Genomic DNA, 20,390 nt, shown 5'->3' on the forward strand with positions numbered 1-20,390 from the left:
GCGCTGTTGTGCCAGAAACAGAGAGAGAGATAGTGCTGCACTGTTATAAACTGTTTTATTTTACAGAGTTACTTCTAATCTTGATCTAATACTGTAAAATATGAAGTGGCTAAGATTGTGGCCACTATAACCTGAAATTGATCTGGCGGAGACCTGTACTCCGAGTGTAACACCCAGGATTCGAACCCGGTTCTCCCAAGTGGAAAGACATCTTAACGACTAAGCAAAAGGGATTTCCCTGTGATTCAGGGAGATATTTCACTTTTAGGCCATCAGGCTGAGGTTGCGAGCCACTCAGATACACTAGGAGCACTTTTTGTAGTTAAGGAGTCATTTAGTTGTATTTGTAGGCAGTTTACAGTATTAGTAGATCAGGATTAGAAGTGACTCGGAAACAAATACTTGATATTTCTGCGGTTAACAAGGCCTATAAAATCCTGCTGATTCACAATACAAGCCTATTTAAAAAAAAAAATCTGGTTGCTTTGGGGTCCTACGGTACTGGGGACACTGTCTGCACTATTTTGGTGCAGAAAATGTATTGAAGAATTGCATGACTTCTGCAGTCAAAGTAAATAGCTTGATGGTTCATACTAGTGTAGTGGCTCTGAATACGAGACTGCTCGCCCCTTTACCAACTCGCCCCGGGCGTACAGCCGGCGGAACAGCACAGACTGGTATTCCTAGTAAATTAAGTAAATTATGCTTAAACGGTTAAACCTAACCTTATTCCTAACTTCAACCTCAGTAAAACAATGCCTAAACCTAACCCTATTCCTAATCTTAACCCCAGTAAAACTATGCCTAACCCTAAATTTTTTTCTAACCTTATTCTCAGTAAAATAAAATAAAGAATACAAGAATCGCCGCACCGAGCTGTCGGCGTGAGGTCGGCGGAAATAAGCTGGGGCGAGATGGAATTGGGGCGACCTGACCTGTTACCGTGGCTCTGTCAGCTTTCAAACAAACAAAACTCACTGATGCACCCAGACTTGGGCTGTACGCAGGCAAGCAGAAACCATTGTCCACAAGTTGAATTATTTTTTGTTTGCATATTTACTTCGGCATTAAAGTGCATTACAGAACATTGAGAACAAACAGCTTCTCTCTGTGGCATTCTCCTGGCTGGCCTGGTAAAAGCCGTATTTCCACCCAGGTGCATAACCATTCCCAATTACCCCAGCCTTGATATGCTCTCTCTCTCTCTCTCTCTGCTCTGTCAATTAGGCCTGGGGAGGCGTGCCCTTGGTGTCAATTCAGTGAACGTATCAATTAAATTCAATTATCTACATAATTATCTCAAAACTGAATAGACTAAATAATAAACAGAAATCATAATAATTACATACAAAAAACATTGAAATGGCTTCTATACTCCGGCCCCTAATTGCGCATAATATATAAACACAATTACAAAATACATTTTTAAAGAAGCCATTACACAAAATAAACATTGGGTGTGTGGTATGTAATGAATCTTAACTGAATCTTATTTTGTTGTCACTGCAAAAGAAAGAAATAGAGAGAACGACTAGAGAAAAGAAAAATCAAAGTTATTAGTCTTCAGTCTGTTCTCTCTGGTGCCTTCAATAGCAAATGGAGCTTGTTGACTGACAGGCCCTTCCAGTGTACTGGTCTTCTGGAGAAGGCTTGACATTAGCCCTCAAGCCACCACAGAAAGTGAGACAAGTCTGTGTCCCTTTCCTCTGGCACAACTGCAATGTAGCCTTGCTTGCTTGTCAATGAGGAAAAGATGTGTATTCTTTTTTAAACTTTCTCTTCAGGGTGACGCGTTGTTTCAACATGTCAAAGCAAAGCAAAGTAAAGTTCTTTGTTTACCCAGGTTGAATGGACTAAGCTCGAGATGCTTGTTTACAGCCAGACCCTGCTCATAGAACATTTCATGGTAGGGGTTCAATGCCTTGCTCAAGGGCACTTCAGCCGTGGTAATTTGAACGTGCCGGTCCGGGGATTCGAACTGGCGACCTTCCGATAACAAGACCGCTCCGCAAACCGTTCGGCCACCGCTGCCCCTGTCAGCATGCTCCTCTGAATCTCCACCATGAAGTCGTGCTGCTTCTGAATGATGTCCTCTCTGTGCATGATAGAGATCATGTTGGTGGTAATTAGGGATGGAGCTCCTTAATTTGTATTGATAACGATCACCTTATCGATCAGGCTTATCGAGCCGGGTCCTTATCGAGCCCACTATCGAGCATTTGCTATTATTTTGTGGAAAGATGGGAGACAATTAATTCTGACCAGAACCTTCTTTTTATTGGGCAGTTGTGATAGTTTGTATGCCAATAAAGAGTTCTAAGGTGTACGCACACGTGTACGCACACACACGCACACGCACACGCGCACGACAGCTCTTGATGTGTCCCCCCATAAAGCAGCCTACACAGATTACCTTCTCCTTTATGAAGTCAATCTTTTCCTCATTCAATGTTTCTTCAAACTGTGTTGCAGCACAAACACACTTGGGCCCTCATTTATCAATCGAGTGTAAAATCTGCCCCAAATTCGAGTGTAGGATTCGTAGTACACCCACGTCGGGTCGGCATTTACAAAGTGATCGCAGACAGCTGTTTCTTCCTTAATTTCGTTCCGACGTTAATAAATGTGACGGCTGAAATCTATCTGGCACGCCCTATGAAATCAAGCCTCGCCCTCGTTTTTGCGACATGAACAACTGCAATACGACCTGGAAACCATGGTTACAGGAAAAATAAAGTTCCCTCGCTTGCATAAGTTGCCTTTCTGCCCCCTCTCATACACACAAACACACACACACACACACACACACACACACAGACGCACGCACGCACACGCAACTTGCAACTTGTTGTATCTTAAATAAATAAACCTGCATGAATTAAATAAAGCTGTAGCCTACCCTGTCTGTTTCTCCTCTCGCTTCGCTTCCCCCCTGTCCGCCTCACCCCCCCCCGCACGCATGCACGCACATATCGTAATTTGCAAGCAACTGTCACTGTGTGTTGTTAGTTGTATATTCAATTATTAAAGTATTTTTAATTTAATATACAACAAGAAATATTAGTGAACGAAAACCTGAACCTGTGAACCATGAATTAAATAACAAATAGGCACACACACGCTGCTGTTTTACATAGGTGCTCCTCCTGTCCTGTCTGTCTCTCTCTATCACTGTGGTCCGTCCGTGACACCGTGATCAACTGACCAGCACGACGACGATTTAAATTGCCTCGCAGTCGCTGCAGTGGTTGGGCTGTCAACTGTCAAATCAATTATATGAATATTGAAGCCAAAACCGTAGCCTCATGTGGCATGCACTGGACAGTGGTGGTGGTGGTGGTGGGCTGCAGGCTGGGTTAGCCTATACTATCTCCGATGCGTTCCCACTTGCGCTGGCACTACACATTTGGCATTCGAGCGACGCGTCGGGTTTATTAAACGAGGAGGAGATTGCACATACTGTAACTCCAGAAAGACATCGGCCTGCTGTAGATTAGGCTACAGTAGGCTACCCATGTTGGGACTCTCCGCAGCTGCAGCGCTGTACTATAATCTCCAACGTCCCGTCATGGAAATATTTCAGCACAGACAGCCCAAATCCTCGCATGTATGCGCTCATCATGCAAAACACTGTTTAAATGGCTTACACATCTAACTTGCAACATTGTTTTTAAATGCGCGATTTTAATTGCTTGCTTGTAAAGTTGGAAATCTCCTACTAATTTCATATGACACAAAGACACATCGTTGATGTATTCCTTTCCTTTTTTTTTTCTTTTTTTTTTTACATTTAGCCCATATACATACCTATACAGTTTTATATAAACATTTTAGGAGTGAATACATATGTTTCGATGCCTGTGACAGCCTCTCAGCTGGTCAAACAATGCTGCTCCGCTGTTCTACGACAGAAAAACAGGTGAGGACAAAGCGTACGACAGCTCCCGACCAGACGTGGTTTTTGTCTTGGCTCAAGTTCAAAATTAAACGTTGGCGCAAATGGTAAATGCCGAAAATTGCGGTAATTTCGGCGTACACCCATATTTTGGCGTACGCACGGTTGATAAATGAGGGCCTTGGTGAGTAGGGGGAGGGGAGGCGTGTGCATCCCTCTCCATCCAGTAGGGGGAGGGGAGGAGTGTGCATCCCTCTCCATCCATTCTGATGTTGCCTTTCCTTCCTTTACAATACATCATCATTTGGGACAAAAGTTATTCCTCTGTGCTCCTTCAGACCCTTTATCTGGCTTGGAGCTGCACCTCCATTTGAGGAAGCAAGTGCTCTGTCCTTCTGACTGAGCTCAAGAAGTTCATCACTGTCCCACCACTGGCTCCATTCTTCAGATTGTAGCTTACGTTCAAGTTCATCATCCAGATCCCACCATGAAAGTTGGGGAAAGTCATCCTGCTGCATGTCTTTGTCTAACATATTTGCAATTTCCCTTTTATCACACGATAAAGTGCAGTACATAAACTTCAAAAGAAGCGCAGCCACGCTGTTGATAGTTCAGTGTCTGGTTCAGGTGCAATATTGCAAATGCCCAAAATAATAAAGGCAGTACGAAAACAACGATTGTGTCACTAATAAAAGTCCAGCAGTGACAAACGCATTAATAATAAAACAATGGACGGCAGTGCAGAAATTGCCAGCAAACGTGTCAGTGACAAACACGAAAAATTAAATAACTCCAATAGTTATTGCTGTTTTCCTGTACAGCCTTTTACAGTACATGCCAGTACATGCCTGAGGAAGGTCCCTAGTGACCGAAACTTTGCGTCATTAAATAAGACAATACTCTTGTGCCGAGCAGATACACAGTGTGCGGGTGTACCTTATTTGCTTTCCCTGTACAGCCTTTTAAATGTTTGTCTGCTACATACCAGCTGACTCCTATTGCTGCGGCTTTGTTCTGTTGCTGTCTTTGTGCTGCACGTCCAATTGTTGTTCAGTTGAGTTTGTCGTCTTGTCGTTGCATTCCTTGCGGATTCCAATTCTCCATCCTTTGGCCTTTTCCAATTATTTTTCTTCTCGTTTCACCAGAATGTCCAGTTCCTGGCTCGAGTCCTCTTGTTCCAAGTTCAATGGAATAGGCTTTTACTTTTGTAGAGCTAGAGGCTCTGTCAGCTTTCAAACAAACAGACAAAACTCACTGATGCACCCAGACTTGGGCTGTACGCAGGCAAGAAGAAACCATTGTCCACAAGTTGAATTATTTTTTGTTTGCATATTTACTTCGCCATTAAAGTGCATTACAGAACGAACAGCTTCTCTCTGTGGCATTCTCCTGGTAAAAGCCGTATTTCCACCCAGGTGCATAACCATTCCCAATTACCCCAGCCTTGATATGCTCTCTATGCTCTGTCAATTAGGCCTGGGGAGGCGTGTCATTGGTGTCAATCAGCCAATAATTCAGTGAACGTATCAATTAAATTAAATTATCTAAATAATTATCTCAAAACTGAATAGACTAAATAATAAACAGAAATCATAATAATTACATACAAAAACAGTTAAATGGCTTCTGTAGTTAGATGCTTTTAGCTATTTCTGCCTCTAATAAGGCCTTATATTAAAGGCAGCTGATTCACTATATAACCAAATATTATATTGGCCTTTAGGTTGCTTTAGGATGTTACATTTTACACTCTCAGGAGTTAAAGTTATTTAATTGTCCATTTGGTTACCAACTGCATAATTTAGCTTGGAACCACCTGGAACCCCCTCAAGGACCACCGGTGGTCCGCGGACCACTGGTTGAAAACCACTGGTATACAGTATGAACTAGATAAAGTGCCCCTCGGGGCACAGGTCTCCACCAGGGCAGGTGAGGTTGTGGCCTCCTGGTGGCGCTATAATAGGCCAATGTGAAAAGGGTGTCATTTCTTCTTACGCCTTGGATGGCAATTAAATGATTGGAGGCATTTTGTTCCAAAAATGTATTTAGCAAAAATCCACCTGTTGGTGGCGCTATAGGCCAATGTGAAAAGGGTGGGATATATTCCTCAGCCTAGTAGAACAGCCATGTTAACATCATGATGGGTCCTAGACTCAGGGCCATGTTACCATTTACCATTTAGTAGAAAAGTCTGTGAAAGATTTCACGTAAATTGCATGCTGCAATCTGGAGGAGTAATATCAAAGATCAATCAGAGATTAGCTGGTAACAGATGGACGGACGCACACACAATCCTGCAAACTTTGAAAGCCAATGTTAGCCAATTAGGATGGAATATGAAATAGCGGACAGATCCATCTTGAACACATGACTATAGAGATACTGTGTAACAATTTGTGGGATTTTGGGACAGAATATGGAGGAGTAATATCCAAAAATGTGTTTTACAGAAGTCGGCCTCCTGGTGGCGCTATAACAGGCCGTTCTGTAAAATTTGGGGCAGAGGTTCATCGTTGGCATCCAGGAAGTGCGTGTGCAAAATGTGGCATCGACCGGGTTAATGACAGATGTAGTCACTACGACCACAAATGTCCCAAGAAACTAGCTAGTCTAGCCACCGAGTTTGCTGCGCTCTGGGAAACAGAGCAGATTAATTCTTTGTTTTGATTAGGTGTGGAGTGGTGCTTGTTTGAACCACAGCTAGAAGGCTGTTTCAACCAATCAGATTGCTTCCTCGAAACGACCTGTAGCTGGAAACACACAGACAGACTCGGATGGAGTGCAAAACATACTCTCCCCCCATGCCTTCGGCCTGGTGGAGACAAATACCATTCGTTATCAACTCAACGGACACGTCGGCAACCACCTTTGTAAATAAAGTACAGGACTTCAGCACTACAATATGGGTGCGGCATTACGACATTTACCGCTGAGAAGAGTGGAGGGTGTAACAGCATACTGTACAAGGAGGAAGTTTCTCTTCAAGTCTAAAGGTCTCTCTCTCTCTCTCTCTCTCTCTCTCTCTCTCTCTCTCTAAGACATTCAACAAGACTTTATCAGAAATACTGACCATTAAAGACGGTGAGTAAAAGATAATGATTTATTATTCACTAAAAGACAATAATATGAGGTATAATTAAACTGTATCAGACGTGCTTTCACCTGTTTTTATAGTCCTTGAACTTCCTCAGTCCCGTCTTTCAATAATGGGGGAAAAACATGATGTAAGAAAGTACAGTATAGAACATGGCTCAACGTTACTGTGCTGTATCTTTAACTGGAAATAAACATGACAATTAATCTAATAAAGTATGTAATGTTAATAAAGTAATGTTGAACATGGTTCAACATTACTGTGCTGTATTCCTATAGAATCCTATTAATAACTATCAAGCTGTGAGAAGTAATTTTAGCATTCAGGACTCAGGGCCGTGTTAACATCATGATGGGTCCTAGACTCAGGGCCATGTTAACATCATGATGGGTCCTAGACTCAGTGTTAACATCATGACGGGTCCTAGACTCAGGGCCATGTTAACATCATGATGGGTCCTAGACTCAGGGCCATGTTAACATCATGATGGGTCCTAGACTCAGGGCCATGTTAACATCATGATGGGTCCTAGACTCAGGGCCATGTTAACATCATGATGGGTCCTAGACTCAGGGCCATGTTAACATCATGATGGGTCCTAGACTCAGGGCCATGTTAACATCATGATGGGTCCTAGACTCAGGGCCATGTTAACATCATGACGGGTCCTAGACTCAGGGCCATGTTAACATCATGATGGGTCCTAGACTCAGGGTCATGTTAACATCATGATGGGTCCTAGACTCAGGGCCATGTTAACATCATGACGGGTCCTAGACTCAGGGCCGTGTTAACATCATGATGGTCCTAGACTCAGGGCCATGTTAACATCATGATGGGTCCTAGACTCAGGGTCATGTTAACATCATGATGGGTCCTAGACTCAGGGCCATGTTAACATCATGACGGGTCCTAGACTCAGGGCCGTGTTAACATCATGATGGTCCTAGACTCAGGGCCATGTTAACATCATGATGGGTCCTAGACTCAGGGTCATGTTAACATCATGATGGGTCCTAGACTCAGGGCCATGTTAACATCATGATGGGTCCTAGACTCAGGGCCATGTTAACATCATGATGGGTCCTAGACTCAGGGCCATGTTAACATCATGATGGGTCCTAGACTCAGGGCCATGTTAACATCATGATGGGTCCTAGACTCAGGGCCATGTTAACATCATGATGGGTCCTAGACTCAGGGTCATGTTAACATCATGATGGGTCCTAGACTCAGGGCCATGTTAACATCATGATGGGTCCTAGACTCAGGGCCGTGTTAACATCATGATGGGTCCTAGACTCAGGGCCGTGTTAACATCATGATGGGTCCTAGACTCAGGGCCATGTTAACATCATGATGGGTCCTAGACTCAGGGCCATGTTAACATCATGATGGGTCCTAGACTCAGGGCCATGTTAACATCATGATGGGTCCTAGACTCAGGGCCATGTTAACATCAAGACGGGTCCTAGACTCAGGGCCATGTTAACATCACGATGGGTCCTAGACTCAGGGCCATGTTAACATCATGATGGGTCCTAGACTCAGGGCCATGTTAACATCATGATGGGTCCTAGACTCAGGGCCATGTTAACATCATGACGGGTCCTAGACTCAGGGCCATGTTAACATCATGATGGGTCCTAGACTCAGGGCCGTGTTAACATCACGATGGGTCCTAGACTCAGGGCCATGTTAACATCACGATGGGTCCTAGACTCAGGGCCATGTTAACATCATGATGGGTCCTAGACTCAGGGCCATGTTAACATCATGATGGGTCCTAGACTCAGGGCCATGTTAACATCATGATGGGTCCTAGACTCAGGGTCATGTTAACATCATGATGGGTCCTAGACTCAGGGCCGTGTTAACATCATGATGGGTCCTAGACTCAGGGCCGTGTTAACATCATGATGGGTCCTAGACTCAGGGCCATGTTAACATCATGATGGGTCCTAGACTCAGGGCCATGTTAACATCATGATGGGTCCTAGACTCAGGGCCATGTTAACATCATGATGGGTCCTAGACTCAGGGCCATGTTAACATCATGATGGGTCCTAGACTCAGGGCCATGTTAACATCATGATGGGTCCTAGACTCAGGGCCATGTTAACATCATGATGGGTCCTAGACTCAGTGTTAACATCATGATGGGTCCTAGACTCAGTGTTAACATCATGATGGGTCCTAGACTCAGGGCCATGTTAACATCATGATGGGTCCTAGACTCAGGGTCATGTTAACATCATGATGGGTCCTAGACTCAGGGCCGTGTTAACATCATGATGGGTCCTAGACTCAGGGCCATGTTAACATCATGATGGGTCCTAGACTCAGGGCCATGTTAACATCATGATGGGTCCTAGACTCAGGGCCATGTTAACATCATGATGGGTCCTAGACTCAGGGCCGTGTTAACATCATGATGGGTCCTAGACTCAGGGCCATGTTAACATCATGATGGGTCCTAGACTCAGGGCCGTGTTAACATCATGATGGGTCCTAGACTCAGGGCCATGTTAACATCATGATGGGTCCTAGACTCAGGGCCATGTTAACATCATGACGGGTCCTAGACTCAGGGCCATGTTAACATCATGACGGGTCCTAGACTCAGGGCCATGTTAACATCATGACGGGTCCTAGACTCAGGGCCATGTTAACATCATGATGGGTGACGGGTCCTAGACTCAGGGCCATGTTAACATCATGATGGGTCCTAGACTCAGGGCCATGTTAACATCATGATGGGTCCTAGACTCAGGGCCATGTTAACATCATGATGGGTCCTAGACTCAGGGCCATGTTAACATCATGATGGGTCCTAGACTCAGGGCCATGTTAACATCATGATGGGTCCTAGACTCAGGGCCATGTTAACATCATGATGGGTCCTAGACTCAGGGCCATGTTAACATCATGATGGGTCCTAGACTCAGGGCCATGTTAACATCATGATGGGTCCTAGACTCAGGGCCATGTTAACATCATGATGGGTCCTAGACTCAGGGCCATGTTAACATCATGATGGGTCCTAGACTCAGGGTCATGTTAACATCATGATGGGTCCTAGACTCAGGGCCGTGTTAACATCATGATGGGTCCTAGACTCAGGGTCATGTTAACATCATGATGGGTCCTAGACTCAGGGTCATGTTAACATCATGATGGGTCCTAGACTCAGGGCCGTGTTAACATCATGATGGGTCCTAGACTCAGGGCCATGTTAACATCATGATGGGTCCTAGACTCAGGGCCATGTTAACATCATGATGGGTCCTAGACTCAGGGCCATGTTAACATCATGATGGGTCCTAGACTCAGTGTTAACATCATGATGGGTCCTAGACTCAGGGCCATGTTAACATCATGATGGGTCCTAGACTCAGGGCCATGTTAACATCATGATGGGTCCTAGACTCAGGGCCGTGTTAACATCATGATGGGTCCTAGACTCAGTGTTAACATCATGATGGGTCCTAGACTCAGGGCCATGTTAAAATCATGATGGGTCCTAGGCGAAGCTCGAAGAACCCCCACTCCTCAATGGGGGCAGTGTGTGCACGTGTGCACTTAGCGCTCTTGCACACTAGCGTGCGTGCACACTGGATCGTTAAACTGCAGTTTACAGCAGTATAGTTACAGATTAGTGAACTCATTACAAATGATGTCATTGCATGTGACACAGGTGTGCATGTGACACAGGTGTGCATGTGACACAGGTGTGCACGTGACACAGGTAAGCTAATAGTGGCATTAAGATGATACTGTTCGACAATCTATTTATTCATTTAATTTAACCAGTATTATTGAGGGGCTCTAGCCCCTCCTATTTCCAGCTCTAGTGTAGATTATTGTCCTAACACAAACATTAAATGCTATTGACAATGAATGGAGAATTTACGTCATATGTAGACGAGCAAATCGTCTATTTTTGTCCTACACAAAGAAATTCCCATTGACAATGAATGGATGATGTACGATAAGAGCGCCCCTCACTTCACAGGGGTGTGATTGTTTTCTCAGTACTTTGTCTTTCAGTATTTGTGAAAAAAATAATAAATTAAACAATGACGGAGCATAACTTGTCTGTTCATAAAAACGCCCCGAGAAAAACTACTGCTAATACGTTCACTTTGAATTATATGTGTAGAAAATGGCGTCTGCCAGCAGTCTCCTGTCTGAAGAGCAGTTCCTGTGTTCTATCTGTCTGGATGTGTTCACTGATCCGGTCAGCACTCCATGTGGACACAACTACTGCAAAGCATGCATCACACAACACTGGGACACTAATGATGTGTGGAAGTGTCCACTGTGTCAAGAAACCTTCTATAGGAGACCCAATCTCTCTGTCAATACTTTCATCTCTGAGATGGCCGACCAGTTTAGGAAGTCAGTGCAGCTGAGAAGAAGTCTCAGCGCCAACCGAGAGGCTGCTGAAGCAGATGAAGTCTCCTGTGACGTCTGTACCGACACCAAACTCAAAGCCCTGAAGTCCTGCCTGGTGTGTCTGACCTCCTACTGTCACACTCACCTAGAGCCTCACCAGACACGCGCAGGGTTAAAACGACACAAACTCATCGACCCTGTGAAGAACCTGGAAGACTTTCTGTGTCAGAAACATGACAGACCTCTGGAGATGTTCTGTAAGACTGACCGCGTGTGTGTTTGTCAGTCCTGCACCGAGTCAGACCACAAGACCCATCGCATCATATCTCTGGAAGAAGAATGTGAAGAAAGGAAAGCTGAGCAGGGAAATACAGAGGCTGTAGTTCAGCAGATGATCCAGGAGAGACAAGAGAAGATTCAGGAGGTCAAACGCTCAGTAGAGCTCAGCAGGAAAGATGCAGATACAGTCATAGCCGTCAGTGTGCAGGTCTTCATTGCTCTGATCAGCTGTATTGAGAGAAGCCAGGCTGAGCTCATTGATGTGGTTGAAGAGAAGCAGAAAACAACAGAGAAACAGGCTGAAGGCTTCATCAAAGCTCTGCAACAGGAAGTCACTCAGTTAGAGAAGAGAAGCTCTGAGCTGAAACAGCTCTCTCACACTGAAGACCACCTCCACCTCCTCCAGAACTTCACATCCATCAGCACAGGGTGGAGACCCACCAAGGACTGGACAAAGGTCAATGTCCATCAGTCTTCACATGTGGGGAAATTGAGCACAGCTGTGTCTCAGCTGGAGAAGACATTCAGTCAGGAGATGAAGAAGCAGCTGTGTGATGCTGAGCTGAGGATGATCCAGCAATATGAGGTGGATGTAACTCTGGACCCTGATACAGCACATCCTAAACTCATCCTTTCTGAGGATGGAAAACAAGTGAGTCAAGGAAACGTATGGAAGAATCTCCCTGACAACAAAGAGAGAATCCTTAGATATCCTGTTGTCTTAGGAAAACAAAGCTTCTCCTCAGGAAGGTTTTACTATGAGGTTCAGGTTGGAGGGAAGACTGCGTGGGGTTTAGGAGTGGCCAGAGAGTCCATCAACAGGAAGGGATTCATCACACTGAGTCCCAACAATGGTTACTGGACTATAGGGTTGTGGAATGGAAATGTGTACCGTGCTGCTCCTGGCCCTGATGTCCTCCTCCCTGTAAGAGAGGAGCTCCAGAAAGTGGGAGTGTTTGTGGACTATGAGGAGGGTCTGGTCTCCTTTTATGATGTGGAGACCAGAGTTCACCTCTACTCTTTCACTTGCTGCTCCTTCACTGAGAAACTCTTTCCATTCTTCAGTCCAGGGTTTAGTTATGATGATATAAACTCTGCTCCTCTGATCATCTCTCCTGTCAATCACACTGATTAGACTAGTGTGGGGGGGGGTGACTGAGATGCTCTTCAGAGGGAACCGGTTTAATATATTATGAGCTTGTAGATATTTTGTGGAATTTAAGGAATTGTTTACATTTTATTCATGAAATAATTGTTTGATAAAATTGTTTTAACTTTTGAGAGGTGCTAGCCCCTCCTATGTCCAGCTGTGTGTGTGTGTGTGTGTGTGTGTGTGTGTGTGTGTGTGTGTGTGTGTGTGTGTGTGTGTGTGTGTGTGTGTGTGTGTGTGTGTCACAACGATTGACAGATGTGTCAGTTTAACATAAACACAAAGGAGATTTTCATATTGCTGTTATTGACGTTGTTGTCAGTTCATATTTCATTTTCCATCATGAATTTAGAACTACTGTAAATGTTTATTTAGGAATAAATTAGCATTCATTCTTCCTACTTCCTACTCTTTTATTTGGTTTATTATGTTTTCTCTGTTCAATTATTGCTATAAAGATAACTAGAAAAAGTGCCCTTCATGTATCCACCAGGAGGATAGGACTGTGTGAGATGTTTGGCAAAATGTTTAGGAGTAATATAAACATGTTTTTTACTTTTTTTGTTTGTTTGTTTTTTTAATTTTCTTCATTTTGTTGAGGAAATGCAGAGCCAGATCACTCATAGCATCTCTGAGGATAGAATTCTGGATGAGCAGGACATGTGCAGCATTTTGAACGAAACGGGCCACTCCTGAAAACTTTGGAAGGCAATGTTAGCCAATCAGTGTAGAATCTGAGAAATCCAACGATCCCAATGAATACATGACTACAGAGATCATGTGTACCGATTTGCGTGAGTTAAGGATGAAATCTGTGCGACTAACATAAGCAATGTGTTTTGCAGAAATCGGCCTCATGGTGGCGCTATAACCGGCAGATGTGGAGGGATGCAGGGACAATGTTTTTCCATGGCCTCTAGGGAGTGCGCATACATAAGTTGTATACAGATGGATGCAGTTATAGCTAAAAACAGGAATTGGCCTGTTATAGCGCCACCATGAGGCTGATTTGGAAAAAAAATAGTGGCATGTCGTCCTCGGCCTAGTGGAAATGTGCGTGTATAATTTCACGGAAATTGCACACTGTGTTTGTGATTTGTGGCATTTTGTTCGAAACGGACCAATCATGTGAGCTTTGGAAGCCAATCTTAGCCAATCAGGATGGAAGATAGGAAATGGTGCAGATCTGTGATGATCACATGACTATGGTGATAGTGTATACCGAATTCAATTCAATTCAATTCAATCTTTATTGCAGACTCAGGGGAATCCATATCACAGTACAACACAATACAATAGATTAAAAAAAGATAATATAGAAAGAAATATACAATAAAAAGAGTTCCACAATGTTCAGTTTCGAACATACAGACAAGTTCTCCAATGGTTCCACAGTCTGGAGGAGAACCTGACAGAACTACGTAACGGGTTAGTAATGACATCAATGATGTCATTTACTGACTCAGATACTCTGCACATAAACCTATACATAAGATTGTGAATTGTGTGATGTATGGATAAAATGTGTACGAGTAATCTACAGAAATGTGTTTTGCCTAAATCGGCCTCATGTTGGCGCTATAACAGGCCGTTGAAGAATATTTGGGGCAAAGGTTCGTTGTTGGCATCCAGGGAGTGTGTGTACAAAGTTTGGCATGGATCGGGCCAACGGTGGCGGAGATTAGCTGGTAACGGACGGACGGAAGGAAGGAAGGACGGACACACACACACACACACGGACGGAGTGCAAAACATACTCTCTCCCCATGCCTTCGGCCTGGTGGAGACAAACAATACAATATTTTTTGGGGCCAGGTACATATTCTTAAAATACAGCTTAATGTTTGTGTGTGTGTGGAGATCTATCAGGGAGGCACCGGCCCAAATGTGTACGGCGTCCGAAGTAACCCATAGTTCCAAAACCCTTGATATGGAAATCAGAGCAGGTACGGGTAGAGGTTCTGTGAATTGAACTGCTAGCATGCTAATCTAATCAAAGGTAAAGAAAACGGTCAGAATTTCATACACACCTAACCTTGAAAGCCCCCATGCAGCGAGTGCATGCAGAGCCAACCAGCCTGCTGAGAAATCTCCTTTAGAAAGTTACACCCCCCCCCCCCCCCCCCGGGCACAGGCTTATTCATCAGAAATTCACAGCACATTTGCACAACTTTTTGGGGCTTGAAGTTTGTGACTTCTTGGGATGTTAGAATTATGATCCAATCTAAATTGGAAGCGCCTTCGCACTCTCTCTATACTGTAAAATACCCGTCTAAGGGTTAATCTTACCATCTTCTACTGTTCAACACCCGAGGTTAATCGACTTACCGTCTCCTACTGTTAAACACCCGTCTAAGGTTAACCCATTTAGGCATGACGTCGAAATTTATAAAATGTCTTCTAAATCCTGACAGTTTTCTGTCAGGATTTGCGCCACATTTTCACGATTTTTCAAAAATAGCAGACATACAAGCTTGTAGCGCGCCACTCGGTGGCGCGCTATGAGCTTGTAGATCTGCTATTTTTAAATAGCTAAAGTATAACATAATGCTTAAAACACCAAAAAGGGTTCCCGCCCAAAACGGATTAATGTCGGATTTAGGATGTGCAGTGCGGAGAAAGCACTCGATGCACCGAAATAGCAGCTCAGTGCATATCAGGTTACAGTGAAAGATGAAGCATGACTTCAAATTCTCCAAGGAGGCTAATCTGGTAGTCCAGAGTTTAATTCTATTTCTATTGACACAGTAGGTGAGGTGAAAATAACCATGGATGTGTGACGGGATTGAAATGGAACCTCCTAGCTAGAAAACACGATATTATAGGGTGAGGTGTTACAGAAAGGTAGATATAGATTCCAGCCTGCTTGCTACGCTGAGTGGATTTTAACAACCCTTTATTGTCAATGGAAACTAAGACTAACCCCTAACGGAGGGGTGGAGGGTACTGTACTACCTTGCAGTGGGGGAAAAATACTCACATTTCACACTTTCAAAAAACAAGTATAAATACTGCAATGTAGAAATACTCAGTTACAAGTAAAAGTCTGTAGTTCAAAATGTACTAGGGTGTATTGTACCTTAGTGGTGACTGGTGTGGGGTAAAGTTCGGGCCCAAAGATTATGGCCCGGCCCGACCCTACCCTAACTGGGTCGGCCCGAGGCTCAGCCCGACCCTAAAAATTACCATAATGTTAAGCCCGAAGCCCGACAAAAGCCTGACAAAAAAAAAGAAAGAAAAAAAAAACGCCACTAAATGGTGGCGCGGCGGCGCCGTGTTCCAGTGAAAGTGAGAACCGAGATCAACGGACTTATCGAAATAAAGGATGTATGTAACTCACGTTAGAATAGGCTATTCCATGCCACGTGACGCCTTCGGACGCCTATCCCGTGACACCCTCGTTTGGTGTGCAAACCAGAGGGAAACCAGCGGTAGCAAGCCAGTAAAAAAGACAAAATAACAAAATCACAGAAAATCACCGAGCCCGAGGCTCTGCCCGACTAATTAGCATAATTTTTTGGCCCGGCTCGGCCCGATAACGTCGTGTCGGGTCGGTACCGATCGGGCCGGGTCTGGTTCGGGCAGAGTTTCAGAACTTTAGTGTGGGGTCTTAGGGTGTATTGTACCTTAGTGGTGACTGGCGTGGGGTCTCCCAGAGTGTCACACAGAGAAAAAGGCTCGGCCAGGGACAGATCCATGGTCAGAGGCAAGGACGACACGTTCTTCAAGACCAGCTTCTCATACAGCGGCACTAGACTTGTTCCTGGTACCTGGGAAATACCAATAGAATAATACATAAACCTACAGTGTCCGGCCCTTAATGGGTACATTTTTACAATGTTGATATGCTATAATGCTTAACCGCTTAACCACATAACCACATGAACCTGTGAATGTAATAATAGACAAACATTTAGTGAAAATAGGACATCTACGAGAGCTTACAGTAGATTGGCTATTTTCGGTGGAGAGATTATGATCTAAAGGGAAAGAAGGAGGGGGCCAAGTAAGGACCCCTGAGGGGCCCTGGTCTATTATTAGAGTATTATATGGTTTAAACGGTTAAACCATATTTTGAAACTAGCTAAAATATATGAGCTCACAATGCAATGCACAGATGCAACATGTTGTGAGCAAAAAAATGAATTAATAAATAAATGGAATAATTTTAGAAAAACATTGTAAACATGCCAAGATAAGCACCGCAGTTTGAAAGTGGTTACATTTTGTGTAAGTGTTATACAGCCTTTCGACAACATTGGAGATACCATAACAGGTATTTTTATATAAACTGGCAGTGGTGGAAAGTAACTAAGTAAGTACATTTACTTAAGTACTGCACTTAAGTACAATTTTGACACTGATTGCCAATACCTTTACATCTACTGCTTTTTTTTACTCCTTTTTTACTACTATACTTTCTAGTTGTTGATTATTACAGAACATACATTAATCACTTCAGCCCTATCTTGGCCATTTGAAAATAGCTGATCTACAAGCTCACAACGTGTCACAATGCGACGCGTTGTGAGCTTGTAGATCGGCTATTTCCAAAAGATTATTATACAGTTGAAAACTTGAAATAGGACATTCTGCATAATGACTAATGGGTACTTTTACTTTTGGTACTTTAAGTACATTTTGATGGCAATACCTTTGCACTTTTACTCAAGTTAATTTTAATTCCGGACTTTTACTTGTTTACTTATTTAGTATTGATATTTTTACTTAAGTAAAACATTTGAGTACTTTTTCCATAAAAAAATAGATGCCTCATTGGCCACTGCATTTTGTTGGAGCCATGTGTGTCGAAGGAGGGGCGGAACAATTTATCCTGGGGGAGGAAGTGCGCCGGAAGTGTGGAAGGGACGCTATGCTACGCTGCTGCTCAAGTGACTACTGGCCAATCACAGCGCATATTTTCTGTGATGCACGCTCATGCTTCGCAAGGAATCTCGGGAAAATGTTGCCCTTCCTTGAGCACATACGCTCCAGAGCCGGAAGGGGCGTCTACCAATATATGTCTATGTGGCAAACCTTCTCCACATAGAAGGTTGGGTCCTGGTAGACTAGGACTAGAAGAAGATTATGACCAACCTTCTCCACGTAGAAGGTTGGGTCCTGGTAGACTAGGACTAGAAGAAGATTATGACCAACCTTCTCCACGTAGAAGGTTGGGTCCTGGTGGAGGACAAGAACATTTTGACCAACCTTCTCTATGTAGAAGGTTGGGTCCTGGTGGAGGACAAGAACATTATGACCAACCTTCTCCACGTAGAAGCTGAGCTGCCTGGAGGAGAAGCTCAGCACGGGAGTCACAAAGCAGCAGGTGATGTCCGCGGTCATGATGTGCTCGTAGCGCCCCTGGTGGCCCAGGACGGCATGGCACACCAGACGCTCACGCACCACCTGTTGGTACAGAGAAGATAAGATGGAGTTATCTGGAAGATACAGTACCATCTATTTACCTTTCTGAGCAAGCACTCGCCATCACAGGTAAAAAAATTGACCACTGTCAAGTGACAGACATCAAATGCTTTCATTGATAGGAGAGAGCACTAACGAGCACAGAACAAGTTTGACACTTTTATGGCTCAACCAATCAACTCAGTGCACAACCACTTTGAAGTTCAAGGGGATCAATTAAGAGCTCTTGCCGAGCTCCCCCTCTCCCTTCACAGAAAAACACAAAACCACATAAACAGTGGAAATGTTAACCTAAACAGTGGAACAAAATACAGCCATAGCGATGTCTTTCTGCAAGGAAACACACCAGCACAATATTACAGTGGCTGAGGAAAATGAGGGCTAAAATATTTGTATGTATCACATTTAAAAAAAAAGAATAGGCTAGTTACCTAGTTTCCCTTTAAGTCCAATCTAGCACTGACCAGAAAACAAACTGCTGATGTGCTGATGGGAGAGAGATGCGTGTTTGTACCGTACGGTTGTTTATCTTTGTTTTCTTTACCTTTGGTGTGTCCGAGGATCCCGTCAGCACCATGTCGACAGAGCATCCTGGGAGCAGCTCCACGCGAGAGGGGCTGAGGCTGAACACGGCGGACCTGTCCCTGCTAGCGGAGTGGGCCAGGGACACCCGGCCGGGAGCCTTATTCCCCCTCCGCGACGGCGTGATGGACGGCAGCGAGGTGATGTTTTCCTCTCGGGAGGTCTTGATCGACAGCGGGGCTCGCCCGGGGAACAGAGGGGAGTCGCCGGACGCCCAGTACAGACGGTGTAAACGCTGGCCACGGTTGGTCAGCCTGAAGTGGTACTGACATGGCCCTTGGCTTTATAGGAGACAAAGGGAAAAGGAGACAAACTCATTTGTATACAGTTTCCACCGTTTTGTGATGTCATTGATTGATTGATTGAAATATTTATTAACAGTTTGCAGAATTACAGTACATTTCAAGCACAAACTCATTACAAAGACTGTTAACTGTGAGTGGACGACCCAATTAAGCCTTGTTCAATTCATCAAAACATTTAGAGACGTACAAATAGACACTTCTATATAGTCAAAGAACAGAACAGGAATTCATCATAAGGGAGGTAAAAAGGGAAAAGAAACATATACAGTGAGGGGAAAAAGGGGTGGGCGGTGGGGGGGGGATTCAGATTTTACAGGGGCCAGTTTCGAATTGCAGCCGTCCGTAGGTGCCCTTTGAGAGCGGTTTTGAAGGAGTCAAGGGATTTGCATGTCTTAATGACTGTTGGTAGGTAAACCTGTCAGAGGTAAACATTTGGGTTTGGAGCCGTTGGATGCCGTTCTAACCTGAAGTGTGTCCCCAGGTCGAGGCTGGGGCCGAAGGGCCGGTCGCTCACGATGGTGGTGCCGGCGCCGGTGGCGGACAGGGGGACGGTGTGCGTCTGGCCGTCCTGGACAGCCAGCTGCAGCCTGTCCTGGAACAGAAGCGTGTCTTTCAGGTGTGCCACCAGCCTGAGCTCCAACTGTCCCTCTGGGGGCACCGTCCCCTCGCTAGGCTCCACACGCCACAGAGACTTGGTACGGAGCTGAACAGAAAGAGAGAGAGAGAGAGAGAGAGAGAAAGAGTGTGTGTGTGACACAGTGTTGATTTGGTCGACTCAAACTATGACGAATAATTTTTATAGACAAAAACTAAATAAAATGTAATAAAAGGTTAAAAATAAGCTATGACAACTAAAACGAACACGAAATTGTGCCAATTTAGTCAACAAATAAAAATCACACCCGTATGAAAGGGAGTGGTGCAACTCCGTGTGGAGGTTCCCGGGGGGTGTGTTCCAGACCCACAGGAACGCACCCAGAGGGCCGGGCCGGTTCCGGCGCGCCGCCCCCACGTCCGAAACGGTTGAGAAATGACAGAGTTACCGTGTGGCGGTCCCTCTACTGTACCCTCTACTGTACTGTACTGTCACTGTACTGGCACACCCGAAAGCATCATATATACAGTTAATACGTGCGTGTGTGTTTGTGTGTCTGTTAGGTTGCGCACAGGTGGTGAAAAACCACCATGCTGTTTTTGTGCTCTACCCACCCAGACACCCAGCCAGCCAGCCACCTACCCACCCACACACACAGCTCCGTA

General features: G+C 44.6%; 2 protein-coding genes across 2 annotated transcripts in view; one reads left to right on the forward strand and one right to left on the reverse strand.

The window, feature by feature from the left end:
• hydin (HYDIN axonemal central pair apparatus protein) overlaps positions 1 to 20,390 on the reverse strand; it is a 231,991-nt gene that overhangs the window by 135,981 nt on the left and 75,620 nt on the right. The window contains exons 19-24 of the mRNA XM_079502371.1: positions 19,595 to 19,833; positions 18,788 to 19,106; positions 18,082 to 18,225; positions 17,914 to 17,997; positions 16,443 to 16,586; positions 11,425 to 11,532 (exon numbers count right to left, since the gene is read on the reverse strand). Coding sequence (XP_079358497.1) covers positions 11,425 to 11,532; positions 16,443 to 16,586; positions 17,914 to 17,997; positions 18,082 to 18,225; positions 18,788 to 19,106; positions 19,595 to 19,833 — 1,038 coding nt within the window. The remainder of the gene's footprint in view (positions 1 to 11,424; positions 11,533 to 16,442; positions 16,587 to 17,913; positions 17,998 to 18,081; positions 18,226 to 18,787; positions 19,107 to 19,594; positions 19,834 to 20,390) is intronic.
• On the forward strand, positions 11,155 to 12,801 carry LOC306923785 (E3 ubiquitin-protein ligase TRIM39-like; the record flags this gene model as incomplete). Its single annotated transcript, XM_079502093.1, has 1 exon — positions 11,155 to 12,801. One exon carries the CDS (start codon positions 11,155 to 11,157, stop codon positions 12,799 to 12,801), a length of 1,647 nt encoding a protein of 548 aa, XP_079358219.1.

The sequence above is a fragment of the Electrona antarctica genome, assembly GCF_951216825.1.
Source record: "Electrona antarctica genome assembly, chromosome: 5".
Lineage (NCBI taxonomy): Eukaryota > Metazoa > Chordata > Actinopteri > Myctophiformes > Myctophidae > Electrona > Electrona antarctica.